Source organism: Bubalus kerabau, chromosome 15, assembly GCF_029407905.1.
Source record: "Bubalus kerabau isolate K-KA32 ecotype Philippines breed swamp buffalo chromosome 15, PCC_UOA_SB_1v2, whole genome shotgun sequence".
Taxonomy (NCBI): domain Eukaryota; kingdom Metazoa; phylum Chordata; class Mammalia; order Artiodactyla; family Bovidae; genus Bubalus; species Bubalus kerabau.
In genome coordinates, this window is record NC_073638.1 from 31,047,812 (window position 1) to 31,071,602 (window position 23,791).

Here is a 23,791-nt window from a genome sequence, read left to right on the forward strand (position 1 = left end):
TCCGACTCTTTGCGACCCCATGGACTGTAGCCCACCAGGCCCCTCTGTCCATGGGGGTTCTCCAGGCCAGAACAGAGGAGTGGATTGCTATCCTCTTCACCAGGGGAATCTTCCCAACTTATGGGTCGAAACCGCATCTCTTAACATCTCCTGCGTTGGCAGGTGGGTTCTTTACCAGTAGCACTACCTGGAAAGCCAGTAAAAAGTATAATTTTTAGTAAAAGAGGTTCATAGGCTCATGATTCTTCCCTAAGAGAAATTAAAGGGATGGAGCTCCACCTTCTGCATAGGTGAAGCAGAGGTGATTTAATTTTATTGTGACCCAGAGAAGTTATGACCTGCCCTGGATTTCATAAGTAAGAAAGTAAGCTTGAATCCCAAGGATTTTCTTCCTAGAGCAGTAAGACAGTAATTTTTGTGAAGGTGTCAGATTCTAAGAAAATCAAATTTTAATCTCAGTCTTTAAGCATTTTGTGTCTCATATTCCCCAGGTGTCAACCTTTCTGTCAGATTTAGAAGTGGGATAGACTGAAAAGGTTAAGTTGTGGTAAGCTGTGAACAAGAAAATACTATACAATGATCAAAAAAGGTCTGGATACATCAGTCAGAAGTTTTTTAGTGGAGAATCCTTGATAATCCACATTAAATATGTAGATTTCTGCTCCTTATCACTTGGGGATACTTACTGGGATATTGGAAGGATTGTGGCTGTCTGTCTTTTTGCCTGGCCTTATATAAGCTCAGTATCCTGTATTCTCTATTGTGTTCTTTGTGTTCTTGGCACAGTTCAGTGGACCCGGGGAGGAAAAGTTGAAACATGCTGCTGCTACCTTTTGCAGTAACCAACCCTTTGCCCTGGAAATGATCAAGTCTCGCCAGAAAAAGGATTCTCGATTCCAGACTTTTGTGCAAGTGAGTTGAGTGAGTCATCTAACCAAAAAAAAAAAAAAAAAATGCAGTTTTTTTGGGGGTCAATTACAGAATGAACTAGGGGAATTCTAAGACTAAAATTTTGCATAAGGGTTATATCTATGTTTACATTTTTAAAGCCATACATTATCTCTTAAATTACTGGAGGATATAAAGGTGATACTGTAATGGTGAATTATAAAGAATATATGATGGGATTAAAATATTTGACTTAGAAGGTCACATTGCCTTGGAGATATTGCAGGGAATGGCCATGCACACTATTGAAATAATACTGTCAAAACCTGAGAAGGGCCTTATAGCCAGCCCAGAGAAGAGTCAAACGGCAGTCATGCTTACTGGGCTATATATTGGTATAGATAACCATCAGTAAACTAGAGCCCACCGGCCATATCCGGCCTCTTCCCTGTTTTTATAAATAAAGTTTTATTGGAACACAGTTTATTTTGTATTGCTGTAGACAAATCACCACAAATGTTGCAACTTGATGCAGATGTATCATGTCACAGTTTTGTAGTTTAAGAGTACAAATACAGTTTATCTATGTCCTTTCTTCATGCTTTCATCAGGCTGAAATCAAGGTATCACTTGCAGCTGCAGTTCTCATCTGGGACTCTCTTAAGCTCACTAGTTGTCAGCAGAATTCACTTCCTTGTAAATGTATAATCGAGAACCCTGTCTTCTTGCTGTTGTTGGCTAGCAACTGCTCTGGGCTCCTAGCAAGCGCCCAAATCTCTTTGCCACGTAGCCCCTGTAGGCAGTTTATAAGATGTGTTCTTCTCTGCCAGGCCAGTAGGAACGTGTCTCTCTGACAGAGCTTGCTTTTAAAGACTCCTCTGATTAAGTCAGTCTCACCTAGGACAATCTCCTTTTTGATTGACTCAGAGTTAACTGATAGTCACCTAATCACAGGAGCGATAACCCATCATATTGATAGGTTCTGTCCACACTCAAGGGCAGGGGGTGGGTTATACAGGTCGTACACCAGAAAATTGGAATCTTGGAGGCCTTCTTAGAACTCTACTGCACAGAGCCACATTCATTCCTTTAGGTATTGTCTCTGGCTGCTTTTGTGTTAAAACAGCAGAATGCAACAGTTGTGACAGAGACTGATGACATTCAAAGCCACCGTCTGGCATATTATTGAGAGGTTTGCAGACCTCTGTTACAGCTGAGCTGATATATCTATATTTATGATCTACTGTGCCTACTTGGAGTGGCAGATAGCAGATTAACTGATTGATTAGCTTTTGGTAGGAAAGCCAATCATTGGAAAACATAACTAGATTTTCTTAGTATAAAACTTTTTCACAAGAAAGCAATTCTTAGAGATGATTATGGATGTTCTCAATCCTTGCTTAAACAGATAGCACAGAGCCATTTGCTGAGTGGTAAAGGCTATGTTATGTGATTAAAGAAGAAAACAGAAGTGGAGTGTGCCCGTGTCATGTCCTGGCAGGTTTTAAGTCTTGATTTAATAACCAGAACTGTGATGCTGAAGACATTTGTATAATCAATATATGGTGCATGTTAGGTAATTATAGTCCTAATAAGAATTACAAATTCACTTATTTGCCTTTAATTTTAGGATGCTGAGAGTAATCCACTGTGTCGTCGTCTGCAGCTAAAGGATATCATTCCCACTCAAATGCAGAGGCTTACTAAGTACCCTCTTCTCTTGGACAATATTGCCAAATACACAGGTACAACATTCTCACTGAAATTAAAGAGCTTAAGAGCAACAACAACAAAAACACATTTTTCTGAATAGTCTCTCACAGCATCCTGGTGTCTGGCACTTTGAATTTCCAAGTAGTATGGCAAAATATTCTAGCAAGATTCCAGTTGTCTTCAGGCTATTTGATTTAATGTGCTCCATTAGTAGTAGCTCAAGCACAGGGTTTAAGCAATCTGTGGATCATGGTTAAATCTGGCTCACACATATTTTTGTAAGTAAAGTTTTATTGGAACATAAATCAGCAAGTCATGCTCACTTGTTGAAATATTATCTCCTGACTACTTTTGCTGTACAACAGCAGGGTTAAATAGTTGTGACTAAGACCATTTGGCCTGTAAAATATACAGGAAGAGTTTACCAATACTTCCTCTAGCATGTATCATCCTATTTCCTTTGCCTATACCGGGTTGAAGAGATGTTTTGTATCTATTGATATGTACTTTCATTAAGTCCAATCAGTGTATTATCACTCCAACTCTCTTGTTTTAAAATATAAAGTGAATCTGAGTTTCTCACTTGAGCTTTAGGTTCTTATACTTACTTAGTGCTCAATACTTTTGTGTAATTAAATGCCTATTTCTTATGCCTGGGAATTTGAAAATATTCATACACATTAATTTTTGTACTTTAATATATTTATTCAGTATAATTGAACTATTGTTTAGAGGATTATAATTTCAAATATTCTGATTTGGTATTCTTTACCAAAGCATAACTTCAACACAATCTCAGTACATTTTGGTGAATTTCATCTTCTTTTAATAACAAGTATTGTAAGTTATTTTCTTTCTTTAATCCCAAATTTAAAGAAACTTATTTTGGAGCTATTTTTAATTATTTTATCACTCAAAAATATTGCTTAACTAGTCAGTTGTACATAATCTTGTAGGCTATGCACTTTGAAATTGCAAGGAGAAAGGAGTCTCATTTATATAAGCTTACAATGTGAATGAAACCTGTTTCTTGTGGTGGGCTTGATATTTGATATAAAGCATCACTCCTCACATTTGATTTCTTTTTAAAAATTAGTGTTTATGCTTAAAGACTGTGATAAGAAGTCTTACCTGTCCCAAGACTACCTAAACTAAGATTCTGCTGTAGATTTTTTATCCTGGTATAAAAATATTCAGGGTCTTAGTATGCTTTCATACTGTTAAAATAAAGTGGTATCTCCTTTATATATATATCAGATCACATCAGATCAGTCGCTCAGTCGTGTCCAACTCTTTGCAACCCCATGAATCGCAGCACGCCAGGCCTCCCTGTCCATCACCGACTCCCGGAGTTCACTGAGACTCACGTCCATCGAGTCCGTGATGCCATCCAGCCATCTCATCCTCTGTCGTCCCCTTCTCCTCCTGCCCCCAATCCCTCCCAGGGAGGGAGTCAACTCTTCGCATGAGGTGGCCAAAGTACTGGAGTTTCAGCTTTAGCATCATTCCTTCCAAAGAAATCCCAGGGCTGATCTCCTTCAGAATGGACTGGTTGGATCTCCTTGCAGTCCAAGGGACTCTCAAGAGTCTTCTCCAGCACCACAGTTCAAAAGCATCAATTCTTCAGCGCTCAGCCTTCTTCACAGTCCAACTCTCACATCCATACATGACCACTGGAAAAACCATAGCCTTGACTAGACGGACCTTTGTTGGCAAAGTAATGTCTCTGCTTTTCAATATGCTATCTAGGTTGGTCATAACCTTCCTTCCAAGGAGTAAGCGTCTTTTAATTTCATGGCTGCCAATACCATCTGTAGTGATTTTGGAGCCCCGAAAAATAAAGTCTGACACTGTTTGCACTGTTTCCCCATCTATTTCCCATGAAGTGATGAGACCGGATGCCATGATCTTCATTTTCTGAATGTTGAGCTTTAAGCCAACTTTTCACTCTCCACTTTCACTTTCATCAAGAGGCTTTTGAGTTCCTATTCACTTTCTGCCATAAGGGTGGTGCCATCTGCATATCTGAGGTTATTGATATTTCTCTGGCAATCTTGATTCCGGCTTGTGTTTCTTCCAGTCCAGCGTTTCTCATGATGTACTCTGCATATAAGTTAAATAAACAGAGTGACAATATACAGCCTTGACGAACTCCTTTTCCTATTTGGAACCAGTCTGTTGTTCCATGTCCAGTTCTAACTGTTGCTTCCTGACCTGCGTACAAATTTCTCAAGAGGCAGATCAGGTGGTCTGGTATTCCCAATATGCTTATATTCTTCTCTGATTTCCTCCATTTTACATTTTGGATTTTTTTCACCATATTTAGAGTGGCCAACAGAAAGGGAGAAGGTGAAGAAAGCTGCAGATCACTGTCGTCAGATCTTAAATTACGTGAACCAAGCTGTTAAGGAGGCAGAGAACAAACAGGTAAGAAGGAAAAAGCAAGAAGACACAGGTTGGCAGTGAGAATAAGAACGTTAAATTCGTGTTACGCAGAGCCAGTTCAGTAACCTTGCAGCTGTTATTACATAATTGAAGGCGGAACACTGGTTACCTATTCATGTAGTAGGTGGGGCCAGATCAGTTTGTGGTAGGACGTCAGAGTTGTGTTTGGCTCTCTTGAGCATCTCTAGCTGCTTGTTTGCTCATTCATTCAGTCTGTTGGTAAAACTTTGGAAAAATAGGAATTTTGTTATTTGTAATGTAAAATGTTATAACCCTAGAGGGAAAATTAGAAATTTATATCTATATTTAAAAAACACATATTCACGTGTTCATCCTTTGATCCAGCATTCTCTTCTTAGTGATCTACCCAAGAGAAATGAAGATATATGCCCATAGACTTCTACTGGAATGTTTATAGCATAAACCAAATGTAGTATAGTCATAAACTCAAGTAATACCAGCAATAATGGGTGAATCTCACAAACATTATTCTGAGTGAAAGAAACTGGACACAAAAGAGTACACACATATATATTCTGTTTAGTGAACTTATAAGACCTAGCTAAACTAATTTATGGTGGAAAAAAATCAGAAAAGTGGTTTGTCACTGAAGATGTGGGGACAGATATTAGCTAGGAGGAAGTATGAGAGAGCCTTCTGAAGTGATGGCCATATTTGGTATCTTGATAGGAGTTTGACTGCGTAAGTATATGCATTGGTAAAAGCTCATGGAAAGGTACACTTAAAGTGTGTACATTTCACTGTATATAAACAAATATTGAACTCCCGTTAAGGATATTGAACTCTTGTTAGCTCTGTTAATGATAAAATGTTTAAAGTGTGCTTATATCTGTAACTTATTTTGAAACACATCCAAAATATCAAATGGATTGATGAATAGATAGAGGGATGAGTAGATGGACAGATACATGATAAAGCAGATAGAGCAGATGTTAATTGTGGAATGTAGATGAGTATATGGGCATTTACTATATACGTGCCAACCTTTCTATTTAGAAATATTTTATAATCTTGGGAAAAATGCATGCACCCTTTAATCCAACCATTCTTCCTTTGAAAGTGGATCCTTATATACATGTCCATTAGTAAGATGTAATTAAACTATAGCTTTTTCACAGAGTTGAATACCACACAGCCACTGAAAAAATGAGCCCACTCTCTATTTGCTAATGGAACCATCACCAAGATTTATTGATATCATGCACACACAGAAATGTGTATATGACTATATTGTTATTTTTGAATAAGTGATACATATATGAAAATATTATGTTACCATATATTTCTTTTAAAAAGGGTGTATCTACACACAGCATGCACAGAGGCAGTTCAGTTCAGTCGCTCAGTTGTGTCCAAGTCTTTTTGACCCCATGAATCGCAGCACGCCAGGATTCCCTGTCCATCACCATCTCCCGGAGTTCACCCAGACTCACATCCAACGAGTCGGTGATGCCATCCAGCCATCTCATCCTCTGTTGTCCCCTTCTCCTCCTGCCCCCAATCCCTCCCAGCATCACAGTCTTTTCCAATGAGTCAACTCTTCACATGAGGTGGCTAAAGTACTGGAGTTTCAGCTTTAGCATCAGTCCTTCCAAAGAACACCCAGGGCTGATCTCCTTTAGAATGCACAGAGCCAAGCTAACTTATATCCCCTATGTGTTCTTTTTTGCTTAGAATTTTCCTCATAGGCTACCCAAGAAATGGGTATTAGTGATTACTTCTTTAGAGAAAACTGGGGGTGGGGGAAGTGTGGACAAACATAGAGGGAGACTTACTGTTTTTTGTGTGCCTTATATTACTTTCTGAATTTTGTACCATGTACATGATTTACTATTTAGAAATTAAATACAAGCTACTTAGAGGCCAGAGAGTTTGGAAAAAAGATTGGAAGAGCTGAAGAGGTGGAAGGAAAACCAGGAGAGGGTAGTGTCACCAAAGCTGAAAGAAGAAGTGTTTTAAGAAAGAGTGAGTTGTCAGTTGTGGCTGATGTTGCAGAGTGCTCAGTAAATGCAGGGGCAGTGTCTGCATTCGATTAAGAAACAGGGAGATCATTGATCCCCAAAGGAGTAACCTTAGCTCCGTCCTCTCTGATTTTCAGCGCTTGGAAGATTATCAGCGTCGCCTTGATACCTCTAATCTGAAGTTGTCAGAATACCCAAATGTTGAAGAGCTCAGGGTAAGAGATGGTCTTTTGGACTCTGTGGGAGAGGGAGAGGGTGGGATGATTTGGGAGAATGGCATCAATGTATAATATCATATATGAAACAAGTCGCCAGTCCAGGTTCGATGCACGATACTGGATGCTTGGGGCTGGTGCACTGAGACGACCCAGAGGGATAGTACGGGAAGGGAGGAGGGAGGAGGGTTCAGGATGGGGAACACGTGTATACCTGTGGCGGATTCATGTTGATATATGGCAAAACCAATACAATATTGTAAAGTTAAAAAATAAAATAAAATAAAAAATTAAAAAAAAAATTTACTGAAGACCTGGCAGATGATTAACATCTCGGTGGAAACATACATGAACTGAAGGAGTTCTTATATCATAGATTGTCTATACTAAAGATTGTTTTCTTCCTTTTAAATGTCTTGGTCTGTGTGTAAAGACTGCTTTAGTCTTTCATCAGAGGAATATTTTGTGTGAAACTAACTTTTTGTGACAAGAATTTGTAGGAGACTAAGGAACATTCCTTACTGTTTAATTTTATTGTACTCTATAGTTTGAGTAAGAGTAGGGCCATTTACTGTTGGAACTTTCCAGATTTTTGAGTTAAAGAATATAATTATTTTTCTATGAAGCTCTTCTAAAGCATTAAAGTTGAAACCATTACTGGAATGATAGTAAAATATTTATAAATTGTTATTTCTAGTACATGGAGTTTTTGTGTTAATTAACTTCTGAGGATTTTAAGTCTTTCTTGTATTGTTTCACTGGTTCTTTTGGCAGATTTATTTGGTAACTATTAAAATAGACTTTTATGTCCTACATAACAGCTTATCAAAACATGCTGATATGCTGAGCTTCCTAACTTCCAGAGACTTGAGATTTTTCTAGAGCTGCTTATACTAAAAGATAATTCTCCCAAGTTATTGATATTTAGAGCAAGCCTGAGTACTTCCTGGACTTCTGTGAATGCTTTTTTTTGGAGCTTTTTTTGGAACAAGAGCCTAGAACTCAGAGGCTTCATATGCATAAGCCATGATCTAGTTAGTTATGCATAGAAAAAAATAAGGAAGGGGGTTGAGACTCGAGGGACTGAACGTTTGCTTCATTTTTATTAGCTGTTGTCATCTGTTTAGAGTGCGATTGGGAAGATTTTACTCCTGGGTGTTTTTCTACGAGATGCATTTTCCTTTTTAGAATATTTTATGCAGCTTACTTTAACTGAATTTTTATTCTGTTTTCAATAGCTTACAGATATCAATAATAGTGAATGTAAATGATGTCTTTTATATTAGGAATTTCTTGAAAGGAGACACTATGGAATATCATTTAAGTGCTTGGAAATAATTTGTATATAATTCTCCTTATTTTGGCAGAATTTGGATTTAACAAAAAGGAAGATGATTCACGAAGGCCCATTGGTTTGGAAGGTGAATAGAGATAAAACAATTGGTAGGTGTACTCTCTGCCAATTTGGGGGGAGAGCAGAGAAAGAAAAAGAATAGGAAAGTTTCCTTATGCCAAAGAGAAAAGACATCCACTCACATTTTTCAGTTACAGCAGTTAGCAGTGGTACTTTGTGTTATTTATACATTTACAAAAAATCTGCTTATGTTTTTTTTTACATGTGAAATGTGTTAAATATTTATTTAGGAATGAAGGCTAAGCTTCTTTTAAACTTCTCTATCTCAAACTATCTGTAGTGAAGAACCATTGTTTTTTTATTTGTTGTGATACTTTAAAAATGAATTATTAAAAATGAAATTAAAAAACACAATAGCAAGTCAGTTTTTAAAATTTACTAGATTTACCAGAAATCAGTTTTCTATGTCAAATTGTTATAAAGTTTATAAAACACGTCTCAGTTTCTATACTAATCACCTTTTCCTACATTTTTATTTTTAGATCTGTATACGTTGCTGCTGGAAGATATTCTTGTATTATTACAAAAGCAGGATGATAGACTGGTGTTAAGGTGTCACAGTAAGATTCTGGCATCTACAGCTGACAGCAAACACACATTTAGCCCTGTCATCAAGCTGAATACGGTGTTGGTTCGACAAGTGGCAACAGGCGAGTATGTCCGCTGAATGACACTGATCTCCAGGTTTATCATGAGATTGCATAAGACACTCAGTGTTGTCTGAGTTGCACAGCTGGCATGGAGTTCTGCTCCTTTTATATTCTTATACGGATCAATTGAAATGCATTTACTGCCTAGAATGTGAATTATGAGTTTATATCCCAAAATTATTTAGGATGCTTAGATTCTCTGAATAATTTTTCACATTTAAAATTTTTCTGCGTATTACTCTGATCTTTATTTCATGTTCAAATCAGTGAAGATGGTGAACTGGAGCTAATGCCATTGAAAAGGCTTTCATTGTTTTGTTAGTTTCTTTAAAAACTTCAAGAGTTTATTTGGGCAAAAATTTATTTGGATTGGGCAGCATCTAATATAGCAGACAGATTATTTTTATTTATTAGATTATTAAAAGATTATTATGAAAGTATAACACCTTTACCAGAGACTTGGAAGATACAAAACAAAGTTACATGTGGTTCCACTATACATTATGATTATTTTTTTTAATAGATAAAGAGTTTTTTAGTTGGAGTTTCAATATCAAACTCTGAAAAATTAATAGAATGAACAGACAGAAAAGTAGGATATAGTAGACTGGAAAAGCACTATGACCCAATTCAACATAATTAAGATTTATATAATTTGCACAGAACAACAGGATAGAAATTCTATTCAGGTTCCCATAGACTATAAACCAGGAGATACTGGAACATATCCAAAGACATATGTTGGGTGTAAAATTTTATGGTCTGAAGGTATTGAATCATAGAGTCTGTTTTCTTATCACTGTGGCATTATGTTAGAAATCAATATCAGAAGATATTTGAAAATAATGCTCATATTCTCAAGTGCAGTGTGACATTTACCAAAAGAAATATTGAATTTAGCCATTGACAGGGCTTCCCTCTTGATATGGTGGGGGAAAAAGCAAAAACAGGAGAAGTGGGTGTGGTTTAGGTTTTTTAAAAATCAGTTGAAGTTAGAAAGTTACACATTAACAGTACTAATAATGAAGATCCCTTTTTAAAATTCTTAATTCCATGGTGGTAAGATACATTTATGATCTTGTTTCATCAGCACCTACTGAATATTACCAACTAGCCATTTAGCAAAAGGGCAATGTAGAATAAATGCAAAAATAATGTTTAGTTCAATAATTTAGATAATAGACACTATTTTGTTTTTAATAAATTACTGTGGAATTAGTGTTAGCTTTTATAATCTTTGTCTTATTAAAGTATAATATATATATAGTATAAGATAAAATAATTTGCAGAATTTTTAAGTTGTATTTGATGAGTTTTTACTAAGTGAATGAGTATCTACAGAGTGATCACGTGTAACCTTTACTTGGATTAAGATGCACAAGAGTACCAGCACACTAGAAACATCTTTCACAGCCTCTGTGGGTCGTATCATTAGAGTAAATTTGTCTTGTTTTTTTCAGATAACAAAGCTTTATTCGTCATCTCCATGTCTGATAATGGAGCCCAAATTTATGAACTGGTGGCACAGACAGTTTCTGAAAAGACTGTGTATGTACTGGGCATAGCTACCTTGCTCTATTGTGTCTTATTGTTCTGAATATAATATTCCACAATCTTAACCTTGCTTTTGTAATAGGATTTTGAAAACCAAAAACTGTATGGAAACAGATACTTCCTCTGTATTCTTTGAGAGGTGTTCTTTTAAGAACTTGTTCTTTTAGATAGCTGTCTCTCATTTGGGCTTCCCAGGTGGCTCTAGTGGTAAAGAACCCACTTGCCAGTGCAGGAGTTGTAAGAGATAAAGGTTTGATCCCTGAGTCAGGAAGATCCCCTGGAGAAGGGCATGGCAGCCCACTCCAGTATTCTTGTCTCTTACTTGGAAAAGTATCTTTTCTAAAGAAAAAATTCTACAAGTGTCAAGTGAAGTTTTTTTAATGGGTAGTGTATCCATAATGTTATTAGGTTTTTCTTTAAAGTATAGAGTTTTTATAATCTCTACTTAATAGTATGTCTCCAAAATAAAGATAACCTCTGGCAGAAATAGGGTTTTTTGTTGGTTGGTTTGGTTTGGTTTCGTTTCTGGTGTAGTTCGTTGTTTTTATTTCTGCTGCCTGAGTATATTTAAAATATGTTTCGTTTTCCTTCCCTTCTGTATGTGTTTTGTGCTGTTTTCAAACGTGCAGCTGGCAGGACCTAATATGTCGGATGGCCGCGTCCGTGAAGGAGCAGTCCACAAAGCCGATCCCACTGCCCCAGCCGCCACCGTGCGAGTGAGTGTGCCTCTGCTCTTGAGTGGCATCAGAAAAGCGATGGATGATTCTTAACATTTTGTTGCAATGATCTTTAGGCACCTTGTGAGGCTAAAAGGTTATTTATTTATTTTTTCTTCTGCAGAGGAGACAACGATGAAGAAGAACCTCCAAAATTAAAAGTGGAACATCATGACATTTCAGTCACTGGTCTGCAGAGTCCAGGTAAACTGTTTTGCAAAGTTAATCTGGAAGAAAGTAGTCTACGTGTTAGTTAATAAAATGTGAAGAGACTCTTGACTGCTTTGGTTTATGCAGGTTCTGGCATCTGCTGTTCACCTTAACAGACTTTGCTCATGTGCCTTCTGTGTGCAATCATAATGCCACACCAAGTGCATGCATTTTACTTCGTGGACAATCTCTGTAGCTCATGTGGTTATTTTTTCCAAATATTTTTCTGGGTGCTTCACATTAAAAGTTTTGCTAAGATGTATTCTACTTTCTCTATTCCATTGAACAGACAGAGATTTGGGATTAGAGTCTCCTTTAATGTCATCAAAACCTCAGTCTCATTCGCTGGGTACCTCTGGGAAGTCGGAAGTAGATGACCTCTTTGTGGCTGAGAGACAGTTTGCAAAGGAGCAGCATGCAGATGGGACACTAAAGGAAGTTGGAGTGAATTATCAAATCACAATCCCAGATCCACACTTGCCTGTCTCGGAAGAACGGTGGGCGCTGGATGCACTAAGGAATTGTAAGTTCTATTCATACGTTAACGCGGATATACTTATTAAGCACCAGAGTTCTATAATGTACTATGCAACCATTTAGGGAGAGTCAAGAAAGTATAAACTATGAATTTTCCCTTCAAGAATTTTACAGTCTAGTTTGGAAGATGACAGAAAACTTTCCCCTACCTTCTTAAGTAGATAAGCTTTATAGGTATGTCAAAATTGATCTGGTTTGAGTGACCAGAGAAGGGAGGCATTAGAAAACAAGAGAGCTGTGATTACTGCCTTGAAGAATGGGTAAGACTCAAAATAGGTATTTATTAATAGGAGAATAAATAGAAGTCATTCAGATAAGAAGAATGGTAGGACCAACAGCAAAAAGGATAAACCTCTGGGGGTATTCAGAGAGCAGTGAGTAGGGCAGCTGGCCTGTGTGGGAGACCACACAAGCTAAAGGAGTTGTGGGATAGGGTTAGGAAGCTGGAGGACACTTTGTGGAGCCCAGCTGTTGTGGACCCTGAAGACTAGATTGAAGGGTGGCACCCCACAGAGTTTTGAGGACTATTTCAGCTACAGATATTCTTCTGTTTTTCTGGTGGATACTGTAATATTCTTCACCGCAGTCCATTCTTCACACACACACACACATACACACACACACACACAGATGCACGACAGGGTGGTCCTTGCCACTCTGTTAGCTATCCGCCCCCCTTTCCAGCCTGGTTGAGAACCACTGGTATAGACAGGAGTGCATCACATGTCTCAGGTGTACTGGAGGAAGGGAAAAAGGCTGGCTGCAGAGAAAGAACCATTTGAAGTTTTTAAGCTGGAGTGTATATATTAGAAATGAGAAAGAATACTCTGGCTGAGAGCTGCAGAAGGATTTGAATGGAAGGATTGGTGTGGTCTGGGCTTGAGGCTAAATGGGTTTGGACTAGAATGGTGGAATGGTGTTAGAGAAATAAAAATGAAGTGAGGAACCAACAAATACTTAAAACAATTGACTTCTTTGGATGTGAGGACAAAGGAAAGGGAATATTCAGAGATAATTTCAGTTTTCTTGTCAGAAATAAAAATTAGAAAGGACTGCCACTGCCCGCTGCTACACTTTCTTTTCTCCTTCTTTCCTTTGCCATAGATTGTGGGCTCAATTTTAAAACATATTGAGATGTAGGTAATAAATTGCAAGCCATTTAAGAGGAAGGATGAGCAGGAGGTTGGAATTTTAAGACTGGAACTTTGGAGGAGGTTAGGGAGAACGGTGGCTCTGAGTGTCAAAGCCATATCAATTCATAGCATCTCTCAGGGAGTGACTGCAGAACAGAGAAACAGAGGGTCAAAGACCCAAACCCATGTGGAGACTTTATTTAAAGGGAAGACAGAAATTAAGGTAGCTGAAAGTAGGGAATTGGTCAAGTCATTTAAGACTTACTTTATTCTAGACTCATTGAGTTAACAGTGGTAATGATTTCTGATGGTTTCACTAACATTGTTCCACTGACCCTCTCACTGAGTGGCCTCACAGCATACACTGGCCCATTTAAAATTAAATTGGTTCTGTTTTCAGCAACCTAAGGAAGCTGTGTTACTTAGTGAGGTCATTTTTAAAAACTAATAAATATTTCCTTATCCTTTGAAATTATGCATGGTACCAAACATTGGAATTAAATTTACAGGCCAGCTTTTTTTTCTTTGTCACCATTTAAGGAGATTCTTTGGGTTATTATAGATGATAAAATAAATGTTCTGTGTCTCTAATAAAATTAGAAAAAGTAATGCCTATGTAGATAAGTGTCTGCTTCTAGAAAAAGCAGAACTTTCAGATTCTTTTGTTCAGATTAATACAGCTTTTCTACATCCTTTTAAGAAGTACCTTGGGGGTATTATTCCAGTTATATAGAAGAAAAAGTGGAGGCAGGCATGGTATTGATTATTTAACAGTTTTAAATAGGAGAATAATAGGAAAATCTCCATTGAGAATTCTTCAAGGTTTTTTTTTTTTTGTCTAGTTTAATGTTAAATTTTCTCTAGATGGTGTTTTATTTCATTTTTCAAACCAAATAAAAAATGATTGTGTGAAATTAATGTTTTTTATTGTATGTTAGTAAAAAGGTACTGGCTTTAAGAGAGAAATTATAATTCCTCTAATTTAATTCTGTCTGTCTGAGGTTATGTGAATGCATGTGTTCTCCCCACTTCCTAAATCTTCTAGTGGGTTTGTTGAAGCAGCTGCTGGTACACCAGCTGGGCTTGACTGAGAAGAGCACTCAGGAAGACTGGCCACATTTTCCAAGATGCAGGACAGCCTCTCTGGAGGTGCAGGCAGACAGTGGAACCCAGAACCCTGAAAATATTAAGGCCTGTCATCCTGTTGAAGCACAGATGCCCTTTAGAACTGGAACTGGTGACATTTCAACTTGTTACAGTCCACGGACTTCAACTGAATCTTCTGCTCCACGGGATTCAGTAGTACTGGCATTCCAAGAGAGCCAGGCAAGTGACATTTTAGTAATGGACCACATGATTATGACCCCAGAGATGCCTCCCTCAGAGCCAGAAGGGGGTCTTGATGAGAGTGGAGAGCACTTTTTTGATGCCCGTGAAGCACATAGTGATGATAATCCATCAGAAGGTGATGGAGCAGTTAAAAAGGAAGAGAAGGATGTTAATTTGCGCATCTCAGGCAAGTTCCTTTCACATTTAAACTTTGATTTCCATCATCGTTATTTGTCCTGTGTGCTGAAATCAATGTTGCTTGGATATCCATGTATGTGTTATGTATGTGTTATCTCATGTGTGTGCCTATGTGTCTGTGTATAGTGTCTGTTCTTTCATGCAGTGAATACTGTATCGACTCTATCCTGGGCCCCATCCTAGGTCCTGGGAGATGGAACAGTGAATAAAACACAAAAAAATCCACTCTTCTCATGAAGCTTCACCACCACTTGGGGAAAGAGTAAATAAGTTACCAAATAAACAGATGTCAGATAGTAAGGATGATACAGAAAAATAAGTCATACTGAGGGGCGCAGACAGTAAGGAGGAAGGACAGGGTGGTCAAGGAAGAAGGCCTCTCATGAGGTAGCACTTGAGCAGAGACCCAGGGGAAGGGGAGGAAGACGCTGTGTGGGTGTCCAGGAGTAGAGTGTTCCAACAGAGGAGGTGAGCACACAGTCTGCGAGGCCAGAGCAGGCATTCTGTGGTTAAAGAGCACAGGCTGTGGGAGAAAGTGGTGAGAGATGAGGCCAGGTAAGTGGTCATAAGATCATATAGGGACCTGGTAGTTTTCAGCTTTTAACTTGTAAAATGCTAGCAAACATGAAGTTATTCCAGAATTACCAGGAATGTTTGCTAAGTGTAGCTTTAATCTGAAGTAAGAAAATTCTGATGTCCTGAAAACATAACTTGGAAATTTGGGACTTAATGGTCTTTCCCCCTCTTTAATAGCTTTTAAGCTATTTCAGATATTAAAGAATCCTCTGGCAATGCAGGAGACCCCAGTTCGATTCCTGAGTCGGAAAGATCTGCTAGAGAAGAGATAGGCTACCCACTCCAGTATTCTTGGGCTTCCCTAGAGGCTCAGCTGGTAAAGAATTTGCCTGCAATTCAGGCCACCTAGGTTTGATCCCTGGGTTTGGAAGACTCCCTGGAGAAGGGAAAAGCTACCCACTCCTGTATTCTGACCTGGAGAATTCTATGGACTGTATAGTTCATGGGGTTGCAATGAGTCAGACACGACTGAGCAACTTTAACTTTCACTTCAATAGCTTTTAAAGGTGTCAGCACATCACCCCACATCTATTTTCCTATGTGTTGGAGGTGGTACTAACGTCTTCAACCTGTCCTGTGTCTGTCCGTAGGAACCTATCTGATTCTTGATGGCTATGACCCGGTGCAGGAGAGCTCCACAGATGACGAGGTTGCTTCCTCGTTCCCCCTTCAGCCCGGGGCAGGCATCCCCTCTCTGGACTCTGGACACCAGCAGCAGCCTTCTCCCCAGAATGCTCATTCTGATGGGGCTGTTTCACCGTTCAACCCAGAATTACTGGTCCAGCACCGCTGGGGAGCTATGGAGGATTCCTGTTTTGAGATCCAGAGTCCCTCTGCTTGTGCTGATTCACAAAGCCAGATCATGGAGTACATTCGTAAAATAGAGGCTGACCTTGAACACTTAAAGGTACCTCGGACTTCATCCTTAGGAGTCGGATATAAGAAACACATTTAACAGAGAGGAAGTATAGAATGATCAACATGCTGATGTCAGTAACCTTGCTGAGGGTCTAGATTTGTGTGTTTTCTCTGACCATTGTCTGTGAGTAGACCTGGATGAAAAACTAAGGTCGGCATTGTTTTATCTGGTTACATATCACAAGAGCAGAAAAAGTTGTACTCTGTAAACTGTGTGTGTGTATGGCTTTCAAAGTTTAAGGACCTAAATACATTTGGGATGATTGGCTGACCTCCATGAGAAGATGTGAGCAATAAGCTGAGATAGGTGGAGTTTGTGTAGTTAGGAATCTAGGCTGGGAAGTGCCTTAACTTGCCATCACCTATTAATTATCTGTGAATTGTAGGGTGATGTTGATAGTTTCCCAGATGCTGTGACAGAGAGAAATTGTCTCCAGTGGCTCCAGTGGTAATCTAAAGACCTGCCTCTGAGTAGGGGTTCTGTAAATGGGCAATTGAAGATGTCACTGTGTGAGCCTTCACTGCAGAACTGACCTGTGTGGTCATTTCTGACAACAGGACTCTGTAAGTTTGCCATCCGTGGGCACAGGTACCAGAGCCCAGATGTTTTGTCATGACATTACTTAGAGGTTTTGGGGGCAGAGTTCAAAGTGTTCTTAGTCTCTTGGGTAAAGATTGGTCTCCCTTAGTTTTTCTTTCACCTTCATGTGATAGGTTTTCCTTTCTTTGTAGGATTACATATAGGGATGTCCTGTGGCTGGTAAGATTCTAAGAGGCCTTCGAGGGCACATTGGCTCTAACTTAGTTCATGCCACATATGGGATCGTTTTCAGGGTGACTCCAGGGCAGGAGGGAATAATCACCTCTAATAGTTGCCCTCTCCTCTACTTTCTTCTGCATGGGAACATTTTAAGTTATTCACTCAAGGGAGAAACAGGTAAAAGGAAATGAAATTTACTTCTTTTTTTTCCCTATTAACAAAAATTTTAATGATGTTAATGTTAAATTTGACAGCTTAGACCTGTAATATACAAAAGCCTTCTTTCCTATTTTCAAAATAAAGTTTTTTTTATTTTAATGATGTTTGAATGAAAAACCTGTGGGTTTTATTTTACAGAAGGTGGAGGAAAGTTACACCATTCTTTGCCAAAGGCTGGCTGGATCAGCCCTCACAGACAAGCACTCAGGTGTGTGAACGCTGTGGGTTTCTGACTCAAGAATCATTCTGCCTGAACAGTCCATTGAATGAAATGATTTATTAGTCTTTAAAGTGAAAACCTTGTGAGATTCTGTTTCATCTCTTAAAAAAAAAAAAGATACTTGTTTCCGAACATCATGCATCAAGCAGAGGCCACCGTCTGCTGACTCGGCTCTTCCTCAAAGAGGAGCCGCAGTTGTCAGTCCCCACGCCACCCGCGTTCTGTTGTCCTTCCCCTTTGCAAAAGCAAAAGGCAGAGCTGCAGGGAGGGGGTAAACCGAGGCTCCGTAGCGGCGGAGGCAGGCCCTCCTCGGGTCCTGCTGTGCTTTCCTGTCTCCCAGGGACCACAGGTGGTTCCCGTGTTCAGTGCAGCAGTCTGTACTCATTTGCCTTCGTTCTTTTGAATGAGGCTATTCCGATCCAGAAACAAAGATGTTAACAAGGTCCACAGGTTTCAGATGTATTCTCTGTGTTAATTTTATTTATTATTTTTTTTTTAATTCATGTATGTATTTTTGGCTGTGCTGGGTCTTCATTGCTGCGAGGGCTTTTCTGTAGTTGCGGCGAGCGGAGGCTACTCTCCAGTTGCAGTGTATGGGCTTCTCATTGTGGTGCCTTCTCTCGTTGCAGAGCATTGCCGCTAGGGTGTGTGGGCTCAGTAGATGCGGCTCGCGGGTCTAACACACAGGCTCAATAGCTGTGGTGCACAGGCTTAGTTGCTCCTCGGCATGTGGGATCTTCCCAGATCAGGGATTGACCCCGAGTCTCCTGCATTGGCAGGCGATTACTTTACCACTGAGCCACCAGGGAGGCCCTCTCTGTGTTAATTTGAACTCATTCTTTCTCCTTAATTTGACCTCTACACCTCTTTGTTCTTCCCAGATAAAAGTTAGAGCCATGTGTCCTGGAGGTGACTGCAGGTTGTTGGATTTGAGCACCAGCCTTGTCTCACCATGTCCTGGCTCCAGTGTGGACGCTGAGAGAGAGTATGACGTGTGACAGAGGATCTGCCTGCAAACACCCTGGGGGAGCCACGCCCTCCGGGGCCCAGAGCAGGACTGGGTCTTCACAGCCTGGCAGCTGCACAAGTCTGTCCGCGAGGGGACATCCGTCCTCTCGCCCTGCTCTTCTCACTCTTGGAAATCCATTTTGATTCAGAACAAAAACCAAATGTATAGAGCTTTGGGTGTAGAATATGAAATTTTACTTAGACTTAAGAGAAAGAGAAAATCAGATGTATTTATTTGACTTCATTCCGTATTTGAAAGCACATTTTAATTTTTATTTTGCCATGTTTTGTTTTAATTGAGTAGTGAGAGTTTTAGCCCTTTGTATTTAGTACACCCAAGGATTGACTGCTCCTGAAGCAAAGAGTTCAGGATGGGGTATCAGGAGGTGGCTGGAGAGGTGAAGAGGGGGAGGGAGTGGGCAGAGGAGAGAGGAGCATGAGGTCTCTACCGAAGGATGTCCCGTGCCCTCTGCTGTCCCATAGGCTGCTCGTCTGAGGGTCCCCTCAAAAGCGTACTCAAAAGTCCTCTGCCGCAACTCCTCCGAGCAGAGGACTTGAGCTTTGTGCTCCCAGGTGCGGGGCTTCCTCCCACCCGAGGCCAGCACCTCTTCTCTGTAGCTGGGATCCGCTCCCGATGAACAGGAATCCTCAATGTACTAAGTAGCAGGCACTTGAAAATGGGTGTGTTTTCTTCTATCGTCTCCTTTTCTGTTGAGGGTTGGGATTTGGGAGGGAGAGGAAAGCAAATTTTATTTTCTTGACTATAAATTTGTTATCCTTGGTATTGTTTCATTTTTATAATTATACATTAGACCTTGGCACTTGTGTAAAATAATCCCTGCCAGCTGAGCAGGAAGTGAAAACAAGCAGAGATGCTTCAGGTGGAGGCAGGGGTGGGGGCTGCTGAGGAAGGGTGGGATGGGAGCGGGTGAGAGTGTGGGAAGGTTATGGAACTGAATCACTACTGAGTTGAACAATGGCTTTCATGAGCCACGGGTACTGCTGAGTATAAGGCCAGTAAAATGTTAGTACCTGGAGGTTTGACTCTGATTTTTGCACTGATGGTGCCAAAGGGCTCTTAGAGTTTGAGAAGAGAGCCAAGGGTGGAGTGGAGGAGGATGCGGTGGAGAAGGCAGAGCTGCTCCAGCCAGCTGCAGAAGCACATCCTCGGACTTCACTGCTGGAGCTTTTTCCACACTGGTGCATGACTGACCTTAAAAATTGCAGACCAGAACATACACTGGATACTGCAGGCAAGGCGTTGGGAACTGCCTGCTCTAGAATGAATAGTAGCCCTGGCAGCACCCTCCAGAGGATAAATGTTTCAGAACTGTAACTTGAGAACTCCCTTCAGTTCTATTGGCTTTCTGTGGTTTTCTTTGTGCATCAGGTATATATTAATGTGTTTTGAAGTATTTTTGCCAATCAAAAACGAAATCATTTGTCAAATATTACAATTCTGTTAATACACAAGGAGTTGATCCACTGCTCATGTCTTTCAGTAGTACCCTCTGAACTCTGTGGGTAGTTAGGATGTAATTTTACTCTCCCCTGCCATCCCCTCACCATCTGCTCAAAAATATATATATATACATATATATATAATATATATATAAAATTTCCCCCCATCATAAGTGGTAAGGATTCCCAACTGCGTTTATAAACACCACTACAACTTAGCAAAGCTCATCTATGTCCAGATTCTTGTTTCTGTCTTTCCAAAAGTGATCTGTGTTTTTAAATAAACCAACTTGGATCGTTGGACCTCATCTATAAATTAGAATTTTATTTTGATTTATAGCCCAAGTATAAATTAAAATGGGATTAAAAAATTTAGAAGCAGAAGCTAATATATAAGTAAAGCTTGGGACTTGAACTTTCTGTGTCTCTTAAGAGAAACAAGTAGAAACCAAATGGTTACATTGTGCTGCTGGAAATAATGTAGTCACTCCCAACTAAAAGGGGTACCTGTAGTTACTTGACACTAATACCATCAGTGGGCAGTTAATCAGAAGAAAGGTAAATACAAATAGAACTTTCATCTTAACTTCAGATAGTACAGGGTCATTGAATAATTCCCTAGCACTCAGTTATTTAAGAAGATTTGTACGTTAGCAGAGTTTTAGTTTCTCTTCTGGTTCAGCCAACCCCTTGTCCTTAGCAACTATTTGCTTTTCTTTTTCCTGAAGTTTAACCTCTCCTTGGAACAAAAACAGGGCTAACTGGAAAAATATTTTGACCGTTGCTCTTGTGCCTCCAAATAAATTCATTTCTAGATCTTCAAATGAAGCCCCCAAATGAAATCTAATTCTGAAAAGATTCCATGATTTTGAGTTTTCTTTTTTATCTCACCAGCCTCATGTCTTCCTCCTCCTCCTCATCCTGGCCTCCCATGCTCTCCTTTTTTTTTTTCCCTTTTGTCCATTATAATCACATCCATCCTACTTTGATACTATACCTGCCTTTCAGGACAATGGAATTAGGTAATCTCTTTTTGGGTGAGACTGATGACTGTCAAAGCCGTTTTCTCAAAGTTGGTGACTGAAGTTGGAATCAACTTCCATGTGGAAAGATCCAAGGGCAGTGGACAGAGCCACCTTCCCAGAGCAGGAGAGCTGGTTTTAGCTATCGTGACCTGCCGTGACCCTGTGCTCTTTCCGGTGGCCCTAAGGGGTCCCTTGCTGTTAAGTGGCAGCTTACATTTGCGGTGTCTCTTTCCTTTTCAGAGAACAGAGTTCAGCAAGGCAAATCAATAAACCCCAAAGTGCTGTAATTTAAAATCATGATCACTGCCCTAGAAGTCATATATTTCGTGTACTTTAAAACCAGCTATGAATAACTCGGACTGCTTGGGTTATCTTTGGCTATTAGGACCTGAACTGTAACTATTTATTATAATATGCTACAAAAAAGGTGCTTTTTTGCTTTCTTTTCCCTAAAACAACTTTGATCGACCGTTAGAAAGGATGAATCCCTCTCAAAAATTTTTTTTGTTAATTTGTCCTTGGAGGAGGGTGGGGAGCTAGTGTGATAGTAAAGGAGAAAAGCCCACTGTTCCCTTATTTTTGAAGCTAAAGAAAACAATTATGCCTACTGTGAGTTGTCTTTTGCTTGCATACTTTTTTCTTTTTGATATCATTAAATTCAGTGTATTATGTGGAGCTTCTATATTTCAAACTGGAAGCAGTCTTCTTTGAAGGTGGTATATGATGTAATTTTGAGCTACAAGAGCTTTGGTCAGTCTTTCCTCCCCTATATATCACAGGGGGCAAGGTTCAAAACTGTGTACAGAGGACCTCAAGATAGAAAATTAAGCAGGACCTTCCAGTCATCTTTCTGCTGGCTAACTTTTTATTCCCTAGAATTACCATTCCTGTTTTAAATCATATTTTTTTTTCCTCTGACTCCTCCACCACTTTTCAAAGTGATCTGCATAATTATTCTTTCCTCAAGAAAAGAGTTCCTTTGCCTTGTTCTTCTCCACTGGTACTGATGGTTTTGAAAATAAACTGGTAGGAAAAAAAAGTGTACCTCCTAGAAGGAAGCCCTGCCCGCCATTTCCAGGTGCCAATGGCTAAGCAGGTGTGCCGCAAACATAACTGTAACTTGTGCACACTGTGGGTTACTCTTAATCAGCCTCTTCCTACTAGAGCATTTTATTTTCCTTGTTCACCGTACAATCATGTACTACTCTTTAACAGAAATTACTTTTAAAGAAATCTGGAACTATCTTAAAAAAAAAAAAAACTTTATTAATAATCATGTATTTTTACTGATCACATTTTGAAATGCCTAAAAGACTTTATTGTTCTAATTATCCAGATGTACCTTTGTAAAATAGCTCTTTTATGAATTAGCTGATAAGGCTGTATGTTTCTGGAACAAAATATTGGTCATCTAAAAACTCTGTTTTCTGGGGTCTGGGAAAATAGAAGAATGAGAATTCAAATATTAAATATGCTTAAAGGAACCAAGTATGTGACTTTTTATTTACATTCCTGTTGATTTGTCTTATTCAAGTTATCTTAGAGAAGTTTTGACACCAAGGAGGCCATAATTAATCTCACTGGCGGTGACTGTCAGGCATCTTCCTGCTGGTCAGAGCATCTTTACTAGTGAGGCCAGCCAGTTGACCTCTGTAACATGTAAACTTCCATGGGGACACTCACAGCTGGAATTGCCCCAGCATCTGGGGCAGCGTTGTTTGGGGTTTTTTTTTTTAACAGTTTTATTGGGATATAATTCATTTACTGTACAATTTACTCATTTAAAATGTACAATGATTTGGGGCCTATTATTACTTTTTAATGGTAGTAAAATATATATAACATAAAAACTTTAAATGTACATTAGTGGGGTAAATGGAGCAGCTTTTATGGCTTACTTAAAGGTAACTTTGGTTTAATGCTACCCTAAATGAAGTAAGACGTCTTTATTACCATTCTTATCCCCGGTGTTGGACTTCCTAAACTACCAACCATTTCTATGCTTTTATGGATCCCATTTCAACTCTTTCATTTCAAAACCTTAAGCTGTAGGCTTTGGGGTATGTTGGTTTCTACATAGAGGCATAATTTGATTTATTCTTCATATATTTTAGTTTCCAGTTATTTAGCATGTGTTTGATAGATCTAATAAGCATAATAATAAAAAAAAAAATCAGTGGCGTTCTTGGTGGCCTAGTGGTTAGGATTCTGGCTTTCGCTGCAGTGGCCTGGGTTCTGGTTCAGTCCCTGGTTGGGAAACTGTGATTGTGCAAGTCATGTGATGCCGCCAAAAAATAAATAAATAAAAGTGCTTAGTGTTTTGTAGATCCTTTACTTAAACCTTAAAAAGTTAAGTCAGATGTACTTTGCAGCAATTAACCTGTCTGTATAAGCTCTGCTTATAAACATAACTGATAGAAGAAATAAATACCCATACCTTCTTACAGGAATGGAGAAGATCAAACTCTTGTCTTTGCATGTGAGCATTTACTTCCACCTTTTGACTGGTTCACCAAAGTTTTAATGCCAGCTTGAAAGATAAGAGGATCTGTCCTCTTAAAAAATTTACTTCTCAATTAAAACTTTATATCTTCCCACTATGACGAAAGTCGTGAAACAT

At 39.3% G+C, this 23,791-nt stretch overlaps 1 protein-coding gene across 7 annotated transcripts in view; it reads left to right on the forward strand.

Annotated features, from left to right (window-relative positions):
* Positions 1–22,655, forward strand: part of ARHGEF12 (Rho guanine nucleotide exchange factor 12) — a 168,455-nt gene extending 145,800 nt beyond the window's left edge. For 6 of the 7 annotated variants that reach the window (XM_055548395.1, XM_055548393.1, XM_055548394.1 and 3 more), the window contains 14 exons: positions 787–912; positions 2,519–2,633; positions 4,928–5,028; positions 7,166–7,243; positions 8,611–8,686; positions 9,140–9,307; positions 10,768–10,855; positions 11,491–11,577; positions 11,702–11,781; positions 12,077–12,310; positions 14,503–14,973; positions 16,151–16,467; positions 17,596–17,665; positions 18,559–22,655. In XM_055548395.1, the coding sequence (XP_055404370.1) occupies positions 787–912; positions 2,519–2,633; positions 4,928–5,028; positions 7,166–7,243; positions 8,611–8,686; positions 9,140–9,307; positions 10,768–10,855; positions 11,491–11,577; positions 11,702–11,781; positions 12,077–12,310; positions 14,503–14,973; positions 16,151–16,467; positions 17,596–17,665; positions 18,559–18,569 (2,022 nt within the window). In that variant the 3' untranslated portion in view covers positions 18,570–22,655. Of the gene's footprint in view, positions 1–786; positions 913–2,518; positions 2,634–4,927; positions 5,029–7,165; positions 7,244–8,610; positions 8,687–9,139; positions 9,308–10,767; positions 10,856–11,490; positions 11,578–11,701; positions 11,782–12,076; positions 12,311–14,502; positions 14,974–16,150; positions 16,468–17,210; positions 17,239–17,595; positions 17,666–18,558 lie in introns of all 7 variants that reach the window. The other variant, XR_008702921.1, reaches the window with a different exon arrangement.
* Positions 22,656–23,791: the final 1,136 nt, after the last annotated feature.